At 39.7% G+C, this 18,759-nt stretch overlaps 1 protein-coding gene across 5 annotated transcripts in view; it reads right to left on the bottom strand.

Moving 5' to 3' along the window:
* Window positions 1-7,372: 7,372 nt before the first annotated feature.
* The window catches only part of LOC139471296 (E3 ubiquitin-protein ligase Midline-1-like), a 46,343-nt gene continuing 34,956 nt past the window's right edge, over window positions 7,373-18,759 (bottom strand). For all 5 annotated transcript variants that reach the window (XM_071253602.1, XM_071253599.1, XM_071253600.1 and 2 more), the window contains 6 exons: window positions 17,154-17,384; window positions 15,088-15,110; window positions 13,534-13,661; window positions 10,443-10,594; window positions 9,519-9,729; window positions 7,373-7,737 (listed from right to left, as the gene is read on the bottom strand). In XM_071253602.1, the coding sequence (XP_071109703.1) occupies window positions 7,439-7,737; window positions 9,519-9,729; window positions 10,443-10,594; window positions 13,534-13,661; window positions 15,088-15,110; window positions 17,154-17,384 (1,044 nt within the window). In that variant the 3' untranslated portion in view covers window positions 7,373-7,438. The remainder of the gene's footprint in view (window positions 7,738-9,518; window positions 9,730-10,442; window positions 10,595-13,533; window positions 13,662-15,087; window positions 15,111-17,153; window positions 17,385-18,759) is intronic.

Raw genomic sequence — 18,759 nt, forward strand, 5'->3', positions numbered from 1 at the left:
CATCCAGTGTACCAAAAGGGGGTTGGTACCCTCATGACACCCCAGTTACTGTACAAAGGCAGGTGTGGGGTCAGCTGCTGTCATCAGGTAGTATGATTTCGATCGTGTGTTTCAATAGCGGTAGATAACGGCAATTTCGGTTGGGCTATCAATGTGCACAATAGTCCGTGGAGAGACAGCGAACACAGAGCTTGCACAATCCTCTCTCCCAAATGATCTAACTTCGGATGTGAACCTAGATGCCGAATATCTTTTCGGGTCCATGTTTTCCTACTGACACCAAAGACCTTTCTGTGTATCCGTCTCTAGGTTTGAGAGGTTTAAAACAATTTTGATACCCCTGCTGGAAGATTGCAAACACAAAATAAAACAAATATGTCTTCAGAAAATTTATGAAACTGTTTACCACGGGATATGAATGTTTAGAGTTTAGATCCAATTTAAACTTTAATTTTATTGATTTCGTATTTCGCGCAATCTCGGTCTCTGTAAGCAAGAAGTTTCATATGTGCTTTTAGCGGTACGGTTTTTATAGGTCACACGACATTCGTCACAACTCGTCACTCTCCGTAATCTGCAACCATGTTGGCAATAACTGTTTCAACATGCCAGTTATTCCATCCATACTTGACAGTACATGGTGTATTTTCTAATCGTACAGTATCCTTTACATCATCTATGAGATATAATATTGCAGGCATAAGAATAGTCTCAACGCTGTTGACTACTGATATTTTGTCTTTGTAACAGAAAAGTTCAACCGGAAATGAAATAATCGATCACACTACATTCTTGTTAACTTATAAAGTAAATGAACCACCACCGTCTCCGACAACACGCCCACTGAGTATTTACAATCTCAATGTATAGGAAAAATTCAAAAGTAAATTTCCAAATGTAATAACTCTTCTATCACTTTAATATCGGCCCGACATGGGTACAATGTGTAAAGGCCATTTCCCACGCCGTGATATTGCTAAAAGCTGTGTAAAACCATACTCACTAACTCACTTTAATTTCGGTAGAAGATAAAGCTACCGGCTCATCTGGAAATATGTTTTTTTTGTACGCGTCATTATGTACAGAAACAGGAGGCTGATTTCCACAGCCGACTCGGGCGTTAAAGTCCCCGTATAATTGAATATGCCAGTCGGCAACATGGCTGGGTTGTCATACATCCACTGCTCTAAACGTTCTAAGGGCGGTATGGTAGCCTAATGGTTAAAGCGTTCGCTCATCATGCCGAAGACCATGATTCGATCCCTACATGCATACAGTGTGTGAACAAAATTTCTGGTGCTGGAATATTACTAAAAGCGGCGTAAAACTATACTCACTCACAAAACGTTCTTATCACATATAGACTGCATGCTATAAAAATGATTATACATAAATACATATATATGCTAATAATGCCTTTCAAATATTTCACACGAAATAGTACCGACATTGATGTATAGTATGTACAGATATATGTATGTATAGTGAGTTGTGGGGACACACTCAACGGGAAAGTATACATATTTAACATTTATTTAAAAACTATTTATAATTTTGATTTTTCTGTGTTATTGCTTGCCAAATGTTGCATTTGAGCAAGTCTAAACAAAATATTATGTGAAACGTATTATAGAAAGTCACGTGTTTTATCTGTTTGTTTGTTATTTAACACCGCACTCAGCAATATCCCAGCTATATGACGGCGTCTGTAAATATCGAGTCTGGACCACACAAACCAGTGATTGACATCATGAACATCGATTCACACAATTGAGATATGATGACATGTAGCAACCATGTCAGGGAGCCTGACCACCAGATCCCGCCAGTCGCCTCTTACGACAAGCAAAGTGTTCTGCATACAAACATCTGTTATCGAATGCTATATGATACATGTCAGAGGAAATACTTAAATTGGGCATCTTGTATTAAAAATTTGCTGTTTAGTTACGACTTTGGCCATGTTTGGATATCCAGGGAGTTGGTAATGAAATGGCATTTATCTCTGTCCTGAAAAAAACATATTCTTGATTGTGCTAAACAATGTCAGGATTTCAACAAAGGGCGCGTGTTAATTAATTTCTTCAGCCTAAACAAACAGACAAAAAGAGCGGCAGAAGCTCATCGGATGTCGTTATATGGAAATACCCCTGATGGTTATAGTTTAATAATAATAAAAAAAGTATCCCTGCAGTGAAAGCATTTTTGGATTTCGGATTGCTTCTATAATACGATTGCTACTCCCTTGTTGTTATCCATTTTTCTGGTATAACTCTACACTTGTGTATTTGTCGTCATTCACTTGATGCTCAGTTAATGAATTTATTACAGGTATAATTTGTTGTAATTACCTGATAAAGGTTCCCATTTAGGCATTTCTTGTGGCTGGGGGTAATTATTCAATCTAAATCCAGGTTTGAAGTTAGGTGAAATGTGTGTTATGTAATATGCACGTGGCAGCCCAGCAAGAGATCAATGCTCAGTTGATTTACTTTTTTGTAAATCAACGGATCATTCCTAGCAAACAAGGGATCAACAGAAAATACATTGATTGATTAATCACTGTTATCTTCACAGGGGATATGTCAAAAGTAGGTAAGGTGAAATGGGGTTTAACGTCGCGTCTAAGATTATTGCACTTATATAGCGACGTATGTCAAAAGTGATTACATGTGTAGGTTGACTAAAGCAAAGGGAATACACTCATATCATAGCGTGAAGTGCCGATACAAAAACAACATACTTTGTTCAAAGGGTTAACCGATAATATTTTATTGATTGCTCATTGTTATCGAACTCAATGGATTTTTTGTAAGAACCGTGGACATTATGAAAATAGTTGTCACAGCTGACCTTTGAGACTTGACACCTGTGTGAAACAACTGAAACAAACTAGGTGATCAGTTGAGAAACGTACACGGTTTATAATATTCCGAAACGATATATGTACATATATATATTAAAATATTTGATTGTTACAGAGACACGAGACATCGAATAAGTTTCTTTGTACAGCTGCAGACGTGTGGGGTATTGTTCCTTTATGTAGATATTCACGGATACATTCCTCGAACAAGGAAGCTGTCTAAAATTATACATATAAATTTGGTAAGTTGTAATTATGATATCCGCATTTTGTTTTCATACATTTGCTGTAGCATTGCACAGAATCATGCTTGTTCCTCTACGTCTTGGTTGGGAAGTTCTTCGATGCGCGATATACGTCGTTTTCACAATTCTTTTGCTTTGTAAGCGGGTATATGTTACAGTCAATGTGTAATATGTGATTCATTCAGACAATTTATAAAATGTCTAAATATTTCACCCGTTTTACAAAGTGATTGACACATCTGTCCATTTATTTAACAAATTGACGAAAAAGTATTAAGACGGTCCAAAACATCACAATAGATTAATTATGCTAGGATTAGAACCCAAACCATATACAAATGTACTTTTAATCCTAACATTTTCAGTCACTTGGTGATGATATTTAGCATAAAAATGTTTGGAATTCGTTATCATAATAATACAGATGAACATATTTTTTCAGTCAATTTGTTAAGTAACTGAATATTTTGGCGTTTAATAAATTTCATAAGTGAAAATTTTGCACATTTTCACTGTAAAAATATAAACACGATAAAAAAACCAATGCTCAGGTGAAATATTTACTTTCTGTTGCAAGTGTAAAGGATAATCGCACAATTACTGATGCTACCCACAAAGATAACCTACATTTCCTTATTATTTCCAAAACTGCATTGTTGCCCATTTTGTTGATCAATGTGACCATACGCCCTCATACTATAAATAAAAGTGACAAATGCTCTTACGAATTGGGCAGCACAGGTCGCGACTAGTCTAGGTTTCTGCTATATCATCCGGGTACTCACAGGTAAAAAACAATAACAAAGGCAATAACCAGTCCCGGGGAATAGCTTTAGATCAGTGCCCCATTAATGTCTTGGGAGTCTTTCCATCTATAAGGCGTAATTTCTCCTGGGCACTCGAAGTTCAGACTTAATTAAAGCAACAACAAGGACGCAGACCATGAAACGAAATACTTTTATTCAAATATAACAAGCAATGTGTTATGCATGAAAAATACAGGACTGTGGTGTGCAGCATGTTTTTGGCCCTCATTCGAATGAGCCAAGTCTCTGTTTCTGGCGATCGCCCCTATTCCAGGCACTTTCCTAGTTTCAAGTGTGTTAGAAATAATTCATCTTCCACGTGACCAAGATGCAATCATTGGTCTTTTAACATCTCGTATTAAAACTTCTTAAAACTATTAAATAATATTGACAATAGTTTTCGCACATACATATATATTTCAGTGTCTACTGGTTCAAATGAACATCAACATTATAATGTGAATATATTACTGAGGAGGGTTGTCATCGAACTGAAATCTCCATGCCTGTAATTTATGAACATTGTCACCCATTTTAAGTAATTTTTCTGTTGCTTTATTTTAAGCCTTTTCACATTCAGTGACATCCAAATAAGGTCAGTGTTTTACATTTGATGAAGATGTACCTCAAGAACAAAAGCGGGAACCAGGTATATATATCACAGAATAACAGTGAGCAAAGTGTGACCTTATACATCATTTAGGTCAAGAGACGGTTATTGAAACAAGCGTAAACATGATTTTGTTAGTCCAACTTGAAACAAGTGTAAAAGAATACATAAACATCACAAATAGCTGGACGGATAATTGTAAGATCAAATATTCCATAACAGAACAATATTTATTAATATATTAAGAATAATACTCTTTCCAATTTCTGTACTGACTAAATTCAAGCATGCACGATGTTAATGCTGAAGCAGCCTAAGGCGGCACTGTGGTTATCACATATGATGTATCACAGTAACATGTTCTAATGACTAGAGCAAAGCATCACTAGCCCCTAGCAGACCAACCTCATGGGCGAGACTGTTTATAAGGGAAGCTATCTATCCCTCAAAACAAACACAGTTCTAAAAAAAATAACAATGTTCTACAAGATGGCATAAACCATCCGCATAATTATGCCATAGGCTATACATAAGGAAAACAACATGAATTACCTTTGACTAAGAACCAATTAAACTGTAATCTGCATGGTTATTTTGAAGCATCTGCCTTCTGTTCTGTTGAAAAATAAATTCATCCTCAATGAGTTATCTCACCAGCAACCTGAGAGATCACTTTGTCCACAAGTAAACTATTTGGTCGCTTGCTAAAAACGTGAACTGACAAAAAGGGTTACACAACAGGGTTTTCTCTTCCCTGGACATAATACTGTGGCAGTGAGGATAACACGTTCATGTACAGCACCATTATTAAGTAGAACTAATCCCTCTTCCCATGTTTCTTCTGTTGTTAGAGTGAGTGTGTTGGGTTTAATGCTGGTTTTAACAGTATTCTAGTCATATCACAGTGTTCCTGTTGTGGTGGGGTACCTTAGTGGTTAACTAGTATTTCCTCGTCATGCCAAAGACCTAGGTACGATTCTCCACCTGAGCACAATGCAAGGAAACCTCTTTCTTGTGTCCCCCGCCATGATAATACTGGAATATTGCTAAAATCATAGCCAACCCTACGGTTTTTAGACACAGCATGTTTGTAATCTGGTTCCGCTCCAACAATGACCATCTAAGGCCCCTGTGTAGTGTAGACCTTGGGGATCAACCATATCACCTAGGCCTGGGTTGTTAACTTAAATACATAAGCTGATCCATGAAAAGCATGCTGCTTAACTTTTGGATGCAATAAATAATCTGCCAGACAAGTGGATACTTCTGCAATCTAAGGTCACCCATCCAATTATGGGTCATGTCAGAACGATCTTTCGCAAACTTTGACCGACCACTGAAATGACTAACAAGAAGTCGACATAAGCCAATCAGAAAGCAGCTTTCTCGAGCTTTACAACACTGGTTTCAACCTGGTGACTTTGAAAACTGAATAAACGAACATTCTGCAATGTCGAAAATATGTTTGAGATTGTATGGCAGTGCAACCCACATACTGTGCAACGCCTCCTCCGTTCAAATGTTTATCCCACGGAAGGGAGAGATCGACGATAATTTTGAAGGAATCAGTCGCACCGGTCGTAACTGTCATTCGGAACACCCTGTGTTAACATTTTCGAGGTTGCATGATTAGAAAACACATTCCGACTGTCAGTTTCATGATCTGGTAAACAACGCTTAGATTGGTTGGATGAAAGGTCGTTCTGACGTGACCCGTAATGTGATGTCCGCAGATCTTTGTTTAGCATCAGCAAGAACTTAGATCTAATTTTAATGAGATTGATACTTCTGTCACTCAAGAGGGTTATACAGTTTGGCTGGCATGAAGGTGTAATGGGGAGTCTCTCATCTAGTGTATTCAGTCTGGCAGTACAGTGTCGTCCTGTTCAGGATTCATCTACTTTCTCCATCAAACAAACTCATTCTTACAAGGTACTAAGGCTTAAAAAAAATAAAAAAATTTGTTCTCAGGCAATTGTTTTTGAAAATGCAAAGTGGGTAGGCGGTGTCTTTTTTCTCTCTTTTTCTCAAGCTAGTGTGCAACCAAATAAACAGTTGTGTAACCAAATAAACAATTGTGTACAATCAACCTGGGAAAGGGCCTCCCAACAGAAATGTATTCCTTGATGAGTAAAATACTGGAGTACAGTATTTGACTACCATTGGACTTATAATATTTAAGGTTTCTTTTGTTATTTATAAAAAATGGAAATAAAAATGAAATGTGTGTCAAACTTTAGCAGTAAGGCAGTGCCTGAGAACCAAGACTCTTATTTTTTTAGCCTAATATCTTACAAGTAATAATTCTAGATAATGGGCAATAACGTTGGGACATTAGATATAACATATCCACTCATAGGATGAACAGTGTTACTTGATATTTACACATATATGGCATCTGTGTAGTGAGCAGAACTGTTGATTGATGTGTGGATTGATTTGTGTCTTGAGCAGGAAAGTGTCCACACAAACATATCATACCCTTACAAATATTGAGTATTTGGCCCTTTTCTTCATAATGCAGATGAGGGCAGCTCTGTTGTCGCACCTTGTGAAGCTTTTTAATGACAGACAGTATCAAATGGCAGACAGCTGTCTGCAGCGGGACTGTTGTCACAACTTTCCCCACTAACACAACTTAATGTCAGACAGCTGTCTGTAGAAAGACTGTTGTCACAACTTTCTGTAGCATCAAATGGCAGACAGTTCTATCTGTAGAAAGACTGCTGTCACAACCTTCTGTAGCATCAAATGGCAGACAGTTCTATCTGTAGTGAGACTGTTGTCGCAACCTTTTCCACCATCAAATGGCAGGCAGCTCTGTCCATATATATTGGGTCACAGCCTTCTCCAGTATCAAATAGCAGACAGCTCTGTCCGTATACAAATTGGGTCACAGCCTTCTCCAGTATCAAATGGCAGACAGCTCTGTCTGCAGTGAAACTCTGTTAGAAAGCTGACATTCCCCACGGGGATTACATGCCATGATCACAAAGTCATATTCTGTGTTTGGCTCCAAACCAAACACACGATGCTCCTGGCGACCGTATAAAGACACACTCTTCCAGAGACAGCGATGACCTTGATCTGATGGTCGGTAAAGCAGAAAGTGGGAGATCTTCTGCTCGATGGCAACATCAAGTGGGCTGGAGCTGCAGACCTGTATGGAGGACATGAAGCGGCGGCACAACGTCTCCAGGATCACCGGTACTGAAAAATACAACAACTTCAAATTACAAAGTACAAACCGGTGGAATGTACGACTGATCCAAGGAGTTTTGAAATTATAAACAGCACAAAACAAAGACTTTAAAGTTGGTATTCTGACATACTACAGTCTTTCCATTGGCAAATGAGACACTGGCACATACCTCGGACAAAACTATGGCTCTAACTGAGCATGCAACACTGGCACATTTCCCCTCATTTCTGACACATTTTGCCCCATAGAAGGGTGTGCTCATCATGTCCAGTAATTTTTTTATCACAAAATGTTCACGTTTGTTATTTCCTGTTTGTTAACCTCAAACCTCACGATGTAGTTATTGCCTGTGCATATCATAAGAAGTAGAATTTTTTTCTGAAACTTGTGCCATCATTCTCGCGCCAACCAAAAGTGCAACATTTGCACTCTTCCTCAACATAGCTGGGACTACTCTCTCATGCTGACTGAGGGTGCAACATTTGCACTCTTCCTCAACATAGCTGGGACTACACACTCCCTCTGACTGAGGGTGCAACATTTGCACTCTTCCTCAACATAGCTGGGACTACTCTCTCATGCTGACTGAGGGTGCAACATTTGCACTCTTCCTCAACATAGCTGGGACTACACACTCGCTCTGACTGAGGGTGCAACATTTGCACTCTTCCACAACATCCCTGGGACTACACTCTCGCTTTGACTGAGGGTGCAACATTTGCACTCTTCCTCAACATACCTAGGACTACACTCTTGCTCTGACTGAGGGTGCAACATTTGCACTCTTCCTCAACATCCCTGGGACTACACTCTCGCTCTGACTGAGGGTGCAACATTTGTACTCTTCCTCAACATACCTGGGACTACGCTCTCGCTCTGACTGAGGGTGCAACATTTGCACTCTTCCTCAACATACCTGGGACTAAACTCTCGCTTTGACTGAGGGTGCAACATTTGCAATCTTCCTCAACATACCTGGGACTAAACTCTCGCTTTTAGGGTGCAACATTTGCACTCTTCCTCAACATACCTGGGACTAAACTCTCGCTTTTAGGGTGCAACATTTGCACTCTTCCTCAACATACCAGGGACTACACTCTCGCTTTGACTGAGGGTGTAACATTTGCACTTTTCCTCAACATCCCTGGGACTATGCTCTCGCTCTGACTGAGGGTTCAACATTTGTACTCTTCCTCAACATACCTGGGACTACACTCACGCTCTAACTGAGGGTGCAACATTTGCACTCTTCCACAACATACCTGGGACTACGCTCTCGCTCTGACTAAGGGTGCAACATTTGCACTCTTCCTCAACATACCTGGGACTACGCTCTCGCTTTGACTGAGGGTGCAACATTTGCACTCTTCCTCATCATCCCTGGGACTACACTCACGCTCTGACTGAGGGTGCAACATTTGCACTCTTCCTCAACATACCTGGGACTACGCTCTCGCTCTGACTGAGGGTGCAACATTTGCACTCTTCCTCAACATATCTGGGACTACACTCTCGCTCTGCCTGAGGATGTAACATTTGCACTCTTCCTCAACATATCTGGGACTACACTCTCGCTCTGACTGAGGATGTAACATTTGCACTCTTCCTCAACATACCTGGGACTACACTCTCGCTTTGACTGAAGGTGCAACATTTGCACTCTTCCTCAACATACCTGGGACTACACTCTCGCTTTGACTGAGGGTGCAACATTTGCACTCTTCCTCAACATACCTGAGACTAAACTCTCGCTTTTAGGGTGCAACATTTGCACTCTTCCTCAACATACCTGGGACTACGCTCTCGCTCTGACTGAGAGTGCGACACTGCACCACCTCGGAGTTGGCACTCTTGCCCCCTGAGTTGACGGCGGCCAGACAGAAGTAGTAGGTGGTGGCCCGGTACAGATTTTCCAGCAGCAGGACCACACAGCTGCTGCTCTGGCTCAGACCCTTGATGATTTGCCGGTCGTCCGGGCAGCTCCGCACAGTCATTGTGTCCTGTAACATGGTAGGAGGCGTGTCACACAAGAACACAGACAACATTTGGGAGGGATTTCCAGGACAACATCAATTCTGCTAAAAACAACATCCTATACCTATACTACTACTACTACTACTACTAATATTCTACTAAAAACAACATCATTGAATGTGTTATATAAGATGCCTATGCCATAAATTGAAAAGAATAATGAAAAATGAATCTAGTTTATTTCACGATAAAACATTGTTCCATTATGAAGTCATTTCTGGAGATTCAAATATTAGCTCACAACAGTTGTTCCCCAAAGATGTAGCTGGGCTACGCAGATAAACGCAGTGGCTGAATGATCGCATTAAAAAGTGGGCGAGATATGACAATTGGTATTTGGAGAAAAAGTAGAGATAATCGACTTTAAAATTTTCCGAAATCCGGAAATAACAAATGTAACCCCCCTGTTCATAAAATGGACTTGTCCGACATGGCTGAGGTTGCATTGTATTCAGAGAGTCATCACTATTTAAATATATGTTTCTAAAGAGTTTACATCTTATTAACATCATTGAAAAGGCTGATCCCCTCATGGTTTTTTGGCGCAAATTTTGTGACCAAAAAACCCTGGTTTGCAGAAAAGACACAGTTGGCAATTGCTGCATTTAAGACCAAACTACCAACAACCCAATGGCACATAGAGTTATTAAAAAACAACTCCACACAATGAACATCCTACCTCTATTCCTACACTCTTCTGTTCTTCAGAGCAGTAGCGGAGTTCATAGCTGTCTATCACCTCCTGGCTTGTCTTGGACGATGTCACCACCAGTGCTACTGCATCTTCACTGCGGGAACACTTGGTCACATCGATGATGGGCGTGCAGGGTGCTGCAGCAGCAGGGAGATAAGAATACTGGTCATGAATCACACTCAATACATCAATACTCAAAAACACCAATAATTATTAATAAAAATCAATACATCAATACTCAAAAATACCAATTATTATTAACAATTCTCAATACATCAATACTAAAAAATACCAATTATTATTGATAAAAATCAATACATCAATACTCAAAAACACCAATTATTATTGATAAAAATCAATACATCTATACTCAAAAATACCAATTATTATTAATAAAACTCAATACTTCAATACTCAAAAATACTAATTATTATCAATAAAATTCAATGCTTCAATAGTCAAAAATACTGATTATTATCAATAAAATGCAATACCTCAATACTCAAAAATACCATTTATTATTGATAAAATTCAATACTTAAATGCTTAAAAATACTGATTATTATTAATAAAACTTTGGTAATACCATCTTCTACATATCACTGTCTATCACACCACTCAGCAAAGTAGCAAATCATTTCTCAGGCATTCAGTTAGGCAGATCTTAACAATCTACAGTAAATCATTTCTCAGGCATCTTGTAAGGCAGATTTCTCTAATCTGGAAAATCATTTCGCACATGTCTGATAAACCAGATTTCACCTAGGTAGGACATGTTTCACTGATCCAGTTTTGCGATCTCACCTGTCTGTAAGCCATGTTCACTGATCTAGTAATGCGATCTCCCCTGTCTGTAAGCAATGTCTTACTGATCTAGTAATGTGATCTCACCTGTCTGGTAAATCATGTTTCACTGATCTAATAATGTGATCTCACCTGTCTGGTAAATCATGTTTCACTGATCTAGTAATGCGATCTCACCTGTCTGTAAGCCATGTTCACTGATCTAGTAATGCGATCTTACCTGTCTGTAAGCCATGTCTCAGTGATCTGGTAATGTGATCTCACCTGTCTGTAAGCAATGTCTTACTGATCTAGTAATGCGATCTTACCTGTCTGTAAGCCATGTTCACTGATCTAGTAATGCGATCTCCCCTGTCTGTAAGCAATGTCTTACTGATCTAGTAATGTGATCTCACCTGTCTGGTAAATCATGTCTCACTGATCTAGTAATGCGATCTCACCTGTCTGGTAAGTCATGTCTCACTGATCTAGTAATGTGATCTCACCTGTCTGGTAAATCATGTTTCACTGATCTAATAATGTGATCTCACCTGTCTGGTAAATCATGTTTCACTGATCTAGTAATGCGATCTCACCTGTCTGTAAGCCATGTTCACTGATCTAGTAATGCGATCTTACCTGTCTGTAAGCCATGTCTCACTGATCTAGTAATGTGATCTCACCTGTCTGTAAGCAATGTCTCACTGATCTAGTAATGTGATCTTACCTGTCTGGTAAATCATGTCTCACTGATCTAGTAATGTGATCTTACCTGTCTGGTAAATCATGTCTCACTGATCTAGTAATGCGATCTTACCTGTCTGGTAAATCATGTCTCACTGATCTAGTAATGCGATCTTACCTGTCTGGTAAATCATGTCTCACTGATCTAGTAATGCGATCTTACCTGTCTGGTAAATCATGTCTCACTGATCTAGTAATGCGATCTTACCTGTCTGGTAAATCATGTTTCACTGATCTAGTAATGCGATCTCACCTGTCTGTAAGCCATGTTCACTGATCTAGTAATGCGATCTTACCTGTCTGTAAGCCATGTCTCACTGATCTAGTAATGTGATCTCACCTGTCTGTAAGCAATGTCTCACTGATCTAGTAATGTGATCTTACCTGTCTGGTAAATCATGTCTCACTGATCTAGTAATGTGATCTTACCTGTCTGGTAAATCATGTCTCACTGATCTAGTAATGCGATCTTACCTGTCTGGTAAATCATGTCTCACTGATCTAGTAATGCGATCTTACCTGTCTGGTAAATCATGTCTCACTGATCTAGTAATGCGATCTTACCTGTCTGGTAAATCATGTCTCACTGATCTAGTAATGCGATCTCACCTGTCTGGTAAATCATGTCTCACTGATCTAGTAATGCAATCTCATCTGTCTGGTAAATCATGTCTCACTGATCTAGTAATGTGATCTTACCTGTCTGTAAGCCATGTCTCACTGATCTAGTAATGTGATCTCACCTGTCTGTAAGCAATGTCTCACTGATCTAGTAATGTGATCTTACCTGTCTGGTAAATCATGTCTCACTGATCTAGTAATGTGATCTTACCTGTCTGGTAAATCATGTCTCACTGATCTAGTAATGCGATCTTACCTGTCTGGTAAATCATGTCTCACTGATCTAGTAATGCGATCTCACCTGTCTGGTAAATCATGTCTCACTGATCTAGTAATGCAATCTCATCTGTCTGGTACATCATGTCTCAGTGATCTAGTAATGCGATCTCACCTGTCTTGTAAGTCACAGCTCACTGATCTAATAATGCGATCTCACTCGTCTGAAAAGTCGTATCTCACTGATCCAGTAATGCGATCTCACCCATCTGAAAAGTCATATCTCACTGATCTAGTAATGTGATCTCACCTGTCTGGTAAGTCATGTCTCACTGATCTAATATGTGATCTCACCTGTCTGGTGAGTCTTATCTCACTGATCTGGTAATGTGATCTCACCTGTCCGGTAAGTCATGTCTCACTGATCTGGTAATGTGATCTAACCTGTCTGGTAAGTCGTCTCTCACTGATCTAGTAATGTGATCTCATCCGTCTGGTAAATCATGTCTCACTGATCTAGTAATGCGATCTCAGCTGTCTGGTAAATCATGTCTCAGTGATCTAGTAATGCGATCTCACCTGTCTGGTAAATCATGTCTCAGTGAAGTAGTAATGCAATCTTACCTGTCTGTTAATCATGTCTCAGTGATCAAGTAATGTGATCTCACCTGTCTGTAAGTCATGTCTCACTGATCTGGTAATGTGATCTCACCTGTGAGGTAGTGGAGATCTCTCAATGCTGCCTTCTCCCTCTTGAAATCTACAATCTTGGCTTTGAGGCTACCAAGGTCACATGGCTGGTACTGGCAACTCTCACAGTCCCTCTCAGCCTTGGATATCCTGGAGGGAAACAACACAGTAAGTCAGAGAAACACCACTATGCCAGGGGAACACACACCACCCTATGCCAGGGGAATATCACCCCATTATCTCAGGGACACCTCAATAGATGCCTTTTATTACTTGCCCGTGAAGAGATCACCCGTTTAATAAACATACAGCTGTATCACACATTGTGTAATACCAAAACGCGTGCTTATGTACTCTCGGAACACGTTTGACGAACAAATATTGAAAGCTCTGAACATCCCTTGGCTTATTCAATGACATTGCATGTGGAGTTGATAGATCACTGAGAGGAGCTTATGCACACTGGATCACTTGTTGCTAGCTAGGCTGACGTCACATGGCATTGTTTCGCTGATGGATCTTGCAACAAAATTCCACAAATTACGTCATCGGGTATTGTGACGTTATTGTAAACTTTGAGGTGCAAGACCCGTTCCACAAGACGATCGTATTGTAGCGCAACGACAGTCGTTAGTCTAAGTTAAAGTATGTGAGTTGCGATAGCCTTAGCCCTATGATAACTTTGTGAATTCTAAAGGTGGACCGTTGTATGGTATTTAATTCATACGTTTCATCTTTTGACGTGTTTAAAGTATTATTCTGTTAAACTCAATTGGACTACGCCATGGATCGCGTAGGTGTCAGCCTATTCATACTCAACAGTATAATTCTAAAAACGTTATGAATGGCAAGTAATAAATAAAATACTAAACTTGCTCCCGTGTAAAACCAATTTTATGAAACTTGTGAATAGTGGTAGTAACCACAACTATTCACTCATCACTTGTTTAGTATTCTATATATCCTGGCCTTGATGGAGCACAGAGTACACACAATTTATGGATAACAACTTATGTAATTAATGCAAAGGCGATGTTTCAGTATAGATCCTTATACCCTTGTCAAGCAAGGCTGGAGACGTGACACTCAACACCATCCAGATTGGCTTGACAATGGCGTAAGAATCTATACCGAAATGTTGCCTTTACAGTATTAAAGAAGTTGTTATCCATAAGTTGTGTCTACTTTGACATCTGTCAACTTCTAAGTAATGCCTATCAAACAATTTACGATGGAGTGTACCACAATGAAATAAGACTGGTACTACATATGCATCAGGTGAGAGTGTCTGGGTGTCGACCCATAAGCCACTTGACTACATATAGTCCTTGTAATCATGATATCGGTCTGTACAGAATAGGAGTGAATGAGTGAGTGAGTGAGTATGGTTTTACGCCGCTTTTAGCAATATTCCAGCAATATCACGGCGGGGGACACCAGAAATGGGCTTCACACATTGTACCCATGTCGGGAATCGAACCCAGGTCTTCGGCAAGATGAGCGAACGCTTTAACCACTAGGCTACCCCACCGCCCCTTAGAGAATAGGAAGTTTAAACAGCTAACAGTTATCATACCTTTCATTCAGCGCTGAAGCAACCTGAAAAATAGTCAATAGAAATTTAGGACATTTATGTTTGTGAAAAAGGAGCAGTGTCAGAGATGATCAGCTCACAGTGGAATTAGTTCCATCCATAACAAATATTTCCAACATAAATGCATCATGGAAATATCTTCCTAGTAAAAAATGTTCCAGGCGAACAATTCTCCTTGAGAAAATTAGCACTAAGGAACAATTTCACTTCAGGAACAGATACTCTTTGACACACTCAATCACATGCTAACACATCAAGGGAGATAACTCTTCATACCCATCTCACCCAGCAATGGTACTATGAATAAAATCCCTTATATGTACATGATGCTACTTAATAATACATTTAATCAGCTGCGAGCTGATTTCTTATAAACGACAAAACTTTTATTTGAAGGTAATAGTTTAAAACTTTGCAAATTCAGAAAATTATTATACATTCAAGTGTCAACTTGGGAAATATCAATATTTGCCCTTTGAATCAATAGAATCCATGCAGTAAGAAGGAATCAATGCATTCTCTTCACTAGTTGTTTGCATTGAGCAGTGTGAATGTAAACTATTGTCACGGATGGGTTCGTTCATCATACCTGGGTGTCATCGTTTGTACCACGTGTGCACCTTTCTTAATATTTGACCACTTTCCTGGTGCAGTTGATAGAGGTATGCAGTGATGGAAGGTCAGTGGTTCCATCCCCTCACCACTTAATACCAAAAGGTGTTTGTTGTTGCCCTGTCTGACACTTGGCATTAAGGGGTAAAAACAAGGCAGTCGACTTGGAGTCAGCATTCTGACTGGGTATTCATGTTGAACTGTGGCATGGTATCTCGGTGGACTAGTGTAAGAGTAAATATTATCCAACCCTATTTTTAATCCCGGGGATGAAATTCTTTAGTGTCAGGATGATTCTCCCTAGTGAATTTGAACCCATACCAGTGTGTTTAATCCTATAGACACTATACTCTAGTGTGTTTAATCATATATACTATACTCTTGTGTGTTTATAATACTATACTCTAGTGTGTTTAATCCTATAATACTATACTCTAGTGTATTTAATCCCATAGATACTATACACTAGATTAAAACTTCCCCTGGGATAATATTTAGGTAGGATATAATCCTTGCTTACACTAGCACTATAAAACCAGGCATTGGTCCGGAATTGTACATGAACACACACATTAAACACAATGATAAATTCCATTTCAACTTCACATTCTTAATATCTATCCAGGTTCTATGTTTACTTATTTCTGTACAAATGTTATTGAGTGTGCGATCAGAAACTGCTGTGTCATTAAAGTCGTGATGCAAGAAATAGCATCTACGTGCCGCATTGGGGCATCTTGTTACTGATCAAAACGAATCCTGTACCATAAATATTTCCAAGAAAAGTGGTTCATTTGCTATTGAAAATGGCCTTCAAGACATGACCCCATGTTTTTGTGCCATGTGGGCTAAGAAGGCCCGCACTATTTCAGCAATTATATCAAATTGGCTGTAGCAGGATGCATGTGTTGAAACCTGGAAGGCAAGGCACATAACGCAGGACCATGGTACATTTGACAGGAGGGAAAGGAATTTAGGTACATGGAGACATTATAAGTTGTCATTTGAGCTCGAGGGGAACATTTGATGTGATGTACCCTGTGTGTGAGCCTATGTACCCTGAGCCATCACAACATACGCCCTAAGGGATTGGTTGCCAATGAATTTATCTCACCGACTTTCATTTATACAGACCCATAACATATATTCAAAATTTGACCAAGCTAAAGCTTTTATTCAGGCATTTTGACAGCATATAGACAATGCAAACAAACCGAGTTACTTCCCTTTACCCAATGCATTTGGATAAACATCGGTTCATTTTAGCTCAATAATACTATGTAAGATAAGCAAGTTATCTAAGGTGTGTTATGAAAATAACTGCTCGGTCCTTAACCAACCAGAAGCTAGTATTTTAATGTAAGGTGTATACCGCGGGCACCGATGCTGGTACCCAGGTGGAGGACGGCCCCATTAGTGTCAGTCTATAGTCTCACCTCTAGGAAGGAAGCAGGGTCCCGCTTCAGGATGTCCTCAGTGTAAGTCTGAAGACTCTGGGAAGAGCCCAGGATCTTTTCAAACAGCTTAATGACCTCCTCCACGGTGTTCTGTCTGACACGCTCCTCGTTCTCGAGGTCAGCCAGGAAGAAGCTGCGCTTGTTTTCTACCTCCGCCAGCAGAGAGTCACACTGCATGTTGATCTCATCTCGCTTCCGGTCCACCAGCAGCTGGAGGCAAAAATAAATTCTTTATTAATTTTGTTGTTTCGTGTCATTGTTTGTCAACAGACATAAAATGCTTTCATTGGGCATCTTCCTGAGGCAAGAGAGTTAACTGACTACAAAAGTCCAGTTTCCACCTTTGCCGAACTAGGCTGGTATTATGGAGTTAGATTTTGGCTGGACTAACGAGTCTATGCATAGTCCAATCAGAATCACACAATCAAATCAAAATCCTGTTCGTAAGCTGTCATACTAATTTCAACAGATATTTTCCAAATCTTTTCAGGTCTTTAAGCAAGCTGTTCAAGTGATTTGATTCACTTTGTGATGTAAGACCCGTTTAGTCACAATATAGATCTTGATTATCGATCAGATTGTCTGGACTGGGTGCCGCCATTTTGTTTGAAGCAAATGCAAGAGATACAAGAGGTAGAATCTGATTGGTCTATAGGAGAGGCATAGAAGGGACATAACCCGTTATAGCCACTGGTGGCATTACGATCGAGCCCAGGAATTCCAGCCTAGTTCGGCAAGGTGATCTACATGTAAGGTACCTGTATGTCCTTGAGGTGACCTATAGATATATATAGTCCTTGAGATGATCTATACACAATGTACCTGCATGTCCTTGAGGTGATCTATACATTGTGTACCTGCATGTCCTTGAGGTGCACTTCGAGCTTTCCTCCCACATTAAGCTGACACGCCGCAATATAACTGGAATACTGTTAAAAGCGGCGTTAAACCCAACTCACTCACTCACTCACTCCTTGAGGTGACCTATAGATATATATAGTCCTTGAGATGATCTATATATAATGTATCTACATGTCCTTGAGGTGATCTATATATGATGTATCTGCATGTCCCTGAAATGATCTATATGTAATGTACCTGCATGTCCTTGAGGTGATCTATATATGATGTACCTGCATGTCCTTGAGGTGATCTATATATGATGTACCTGCATGTCCTTGAGGTGATCTATACGTAATGTACCTGTATGTCCTTGAGGTGATCTATACGTTATGTACCTGCATGTCCTTGAGGTGATCTATACGTTATGTACCTGCATTTCCTTGAGGTGATCTATACATAATGTACCTGCATGTCCTTGAGGTGATCTATATATAATGTACCTGCATGTCCTTGAGGTGATCTATACGTTATGTACCTGCATGTCCTTGAGGTGATCTATACATAATGTACCTGCATGTCCTTGAGGTGATCTATATATAATGTACCTGCATGTCCTTGAGGTTATCTATACATAATGTACCTGCATGTCCTTGAGGTGATCTATATATAATGTACCTGCATGTCCTTGAGGTGATCTATACGAAATGTACCTGCATGTCCTTGAGGTGATCTATACATAATG

This window comes from Haliotis cracherodii, unplaced genomic scaffold (assembly GCF_022045235.1).
Source record: "Haliotis cracherodii isolate W230 unplaced genomic scaffold, xgHalCrac1.p SCAF_22, whole genome shotgun sequence".
Classification (NCBI taxonomy): domain Eukaryota; kingdom Metazoa; phylum Mollusca; class Gastropoda; order Lepetellida; family Haliotidae; genus Haliotis; species Haliotis cracherodii.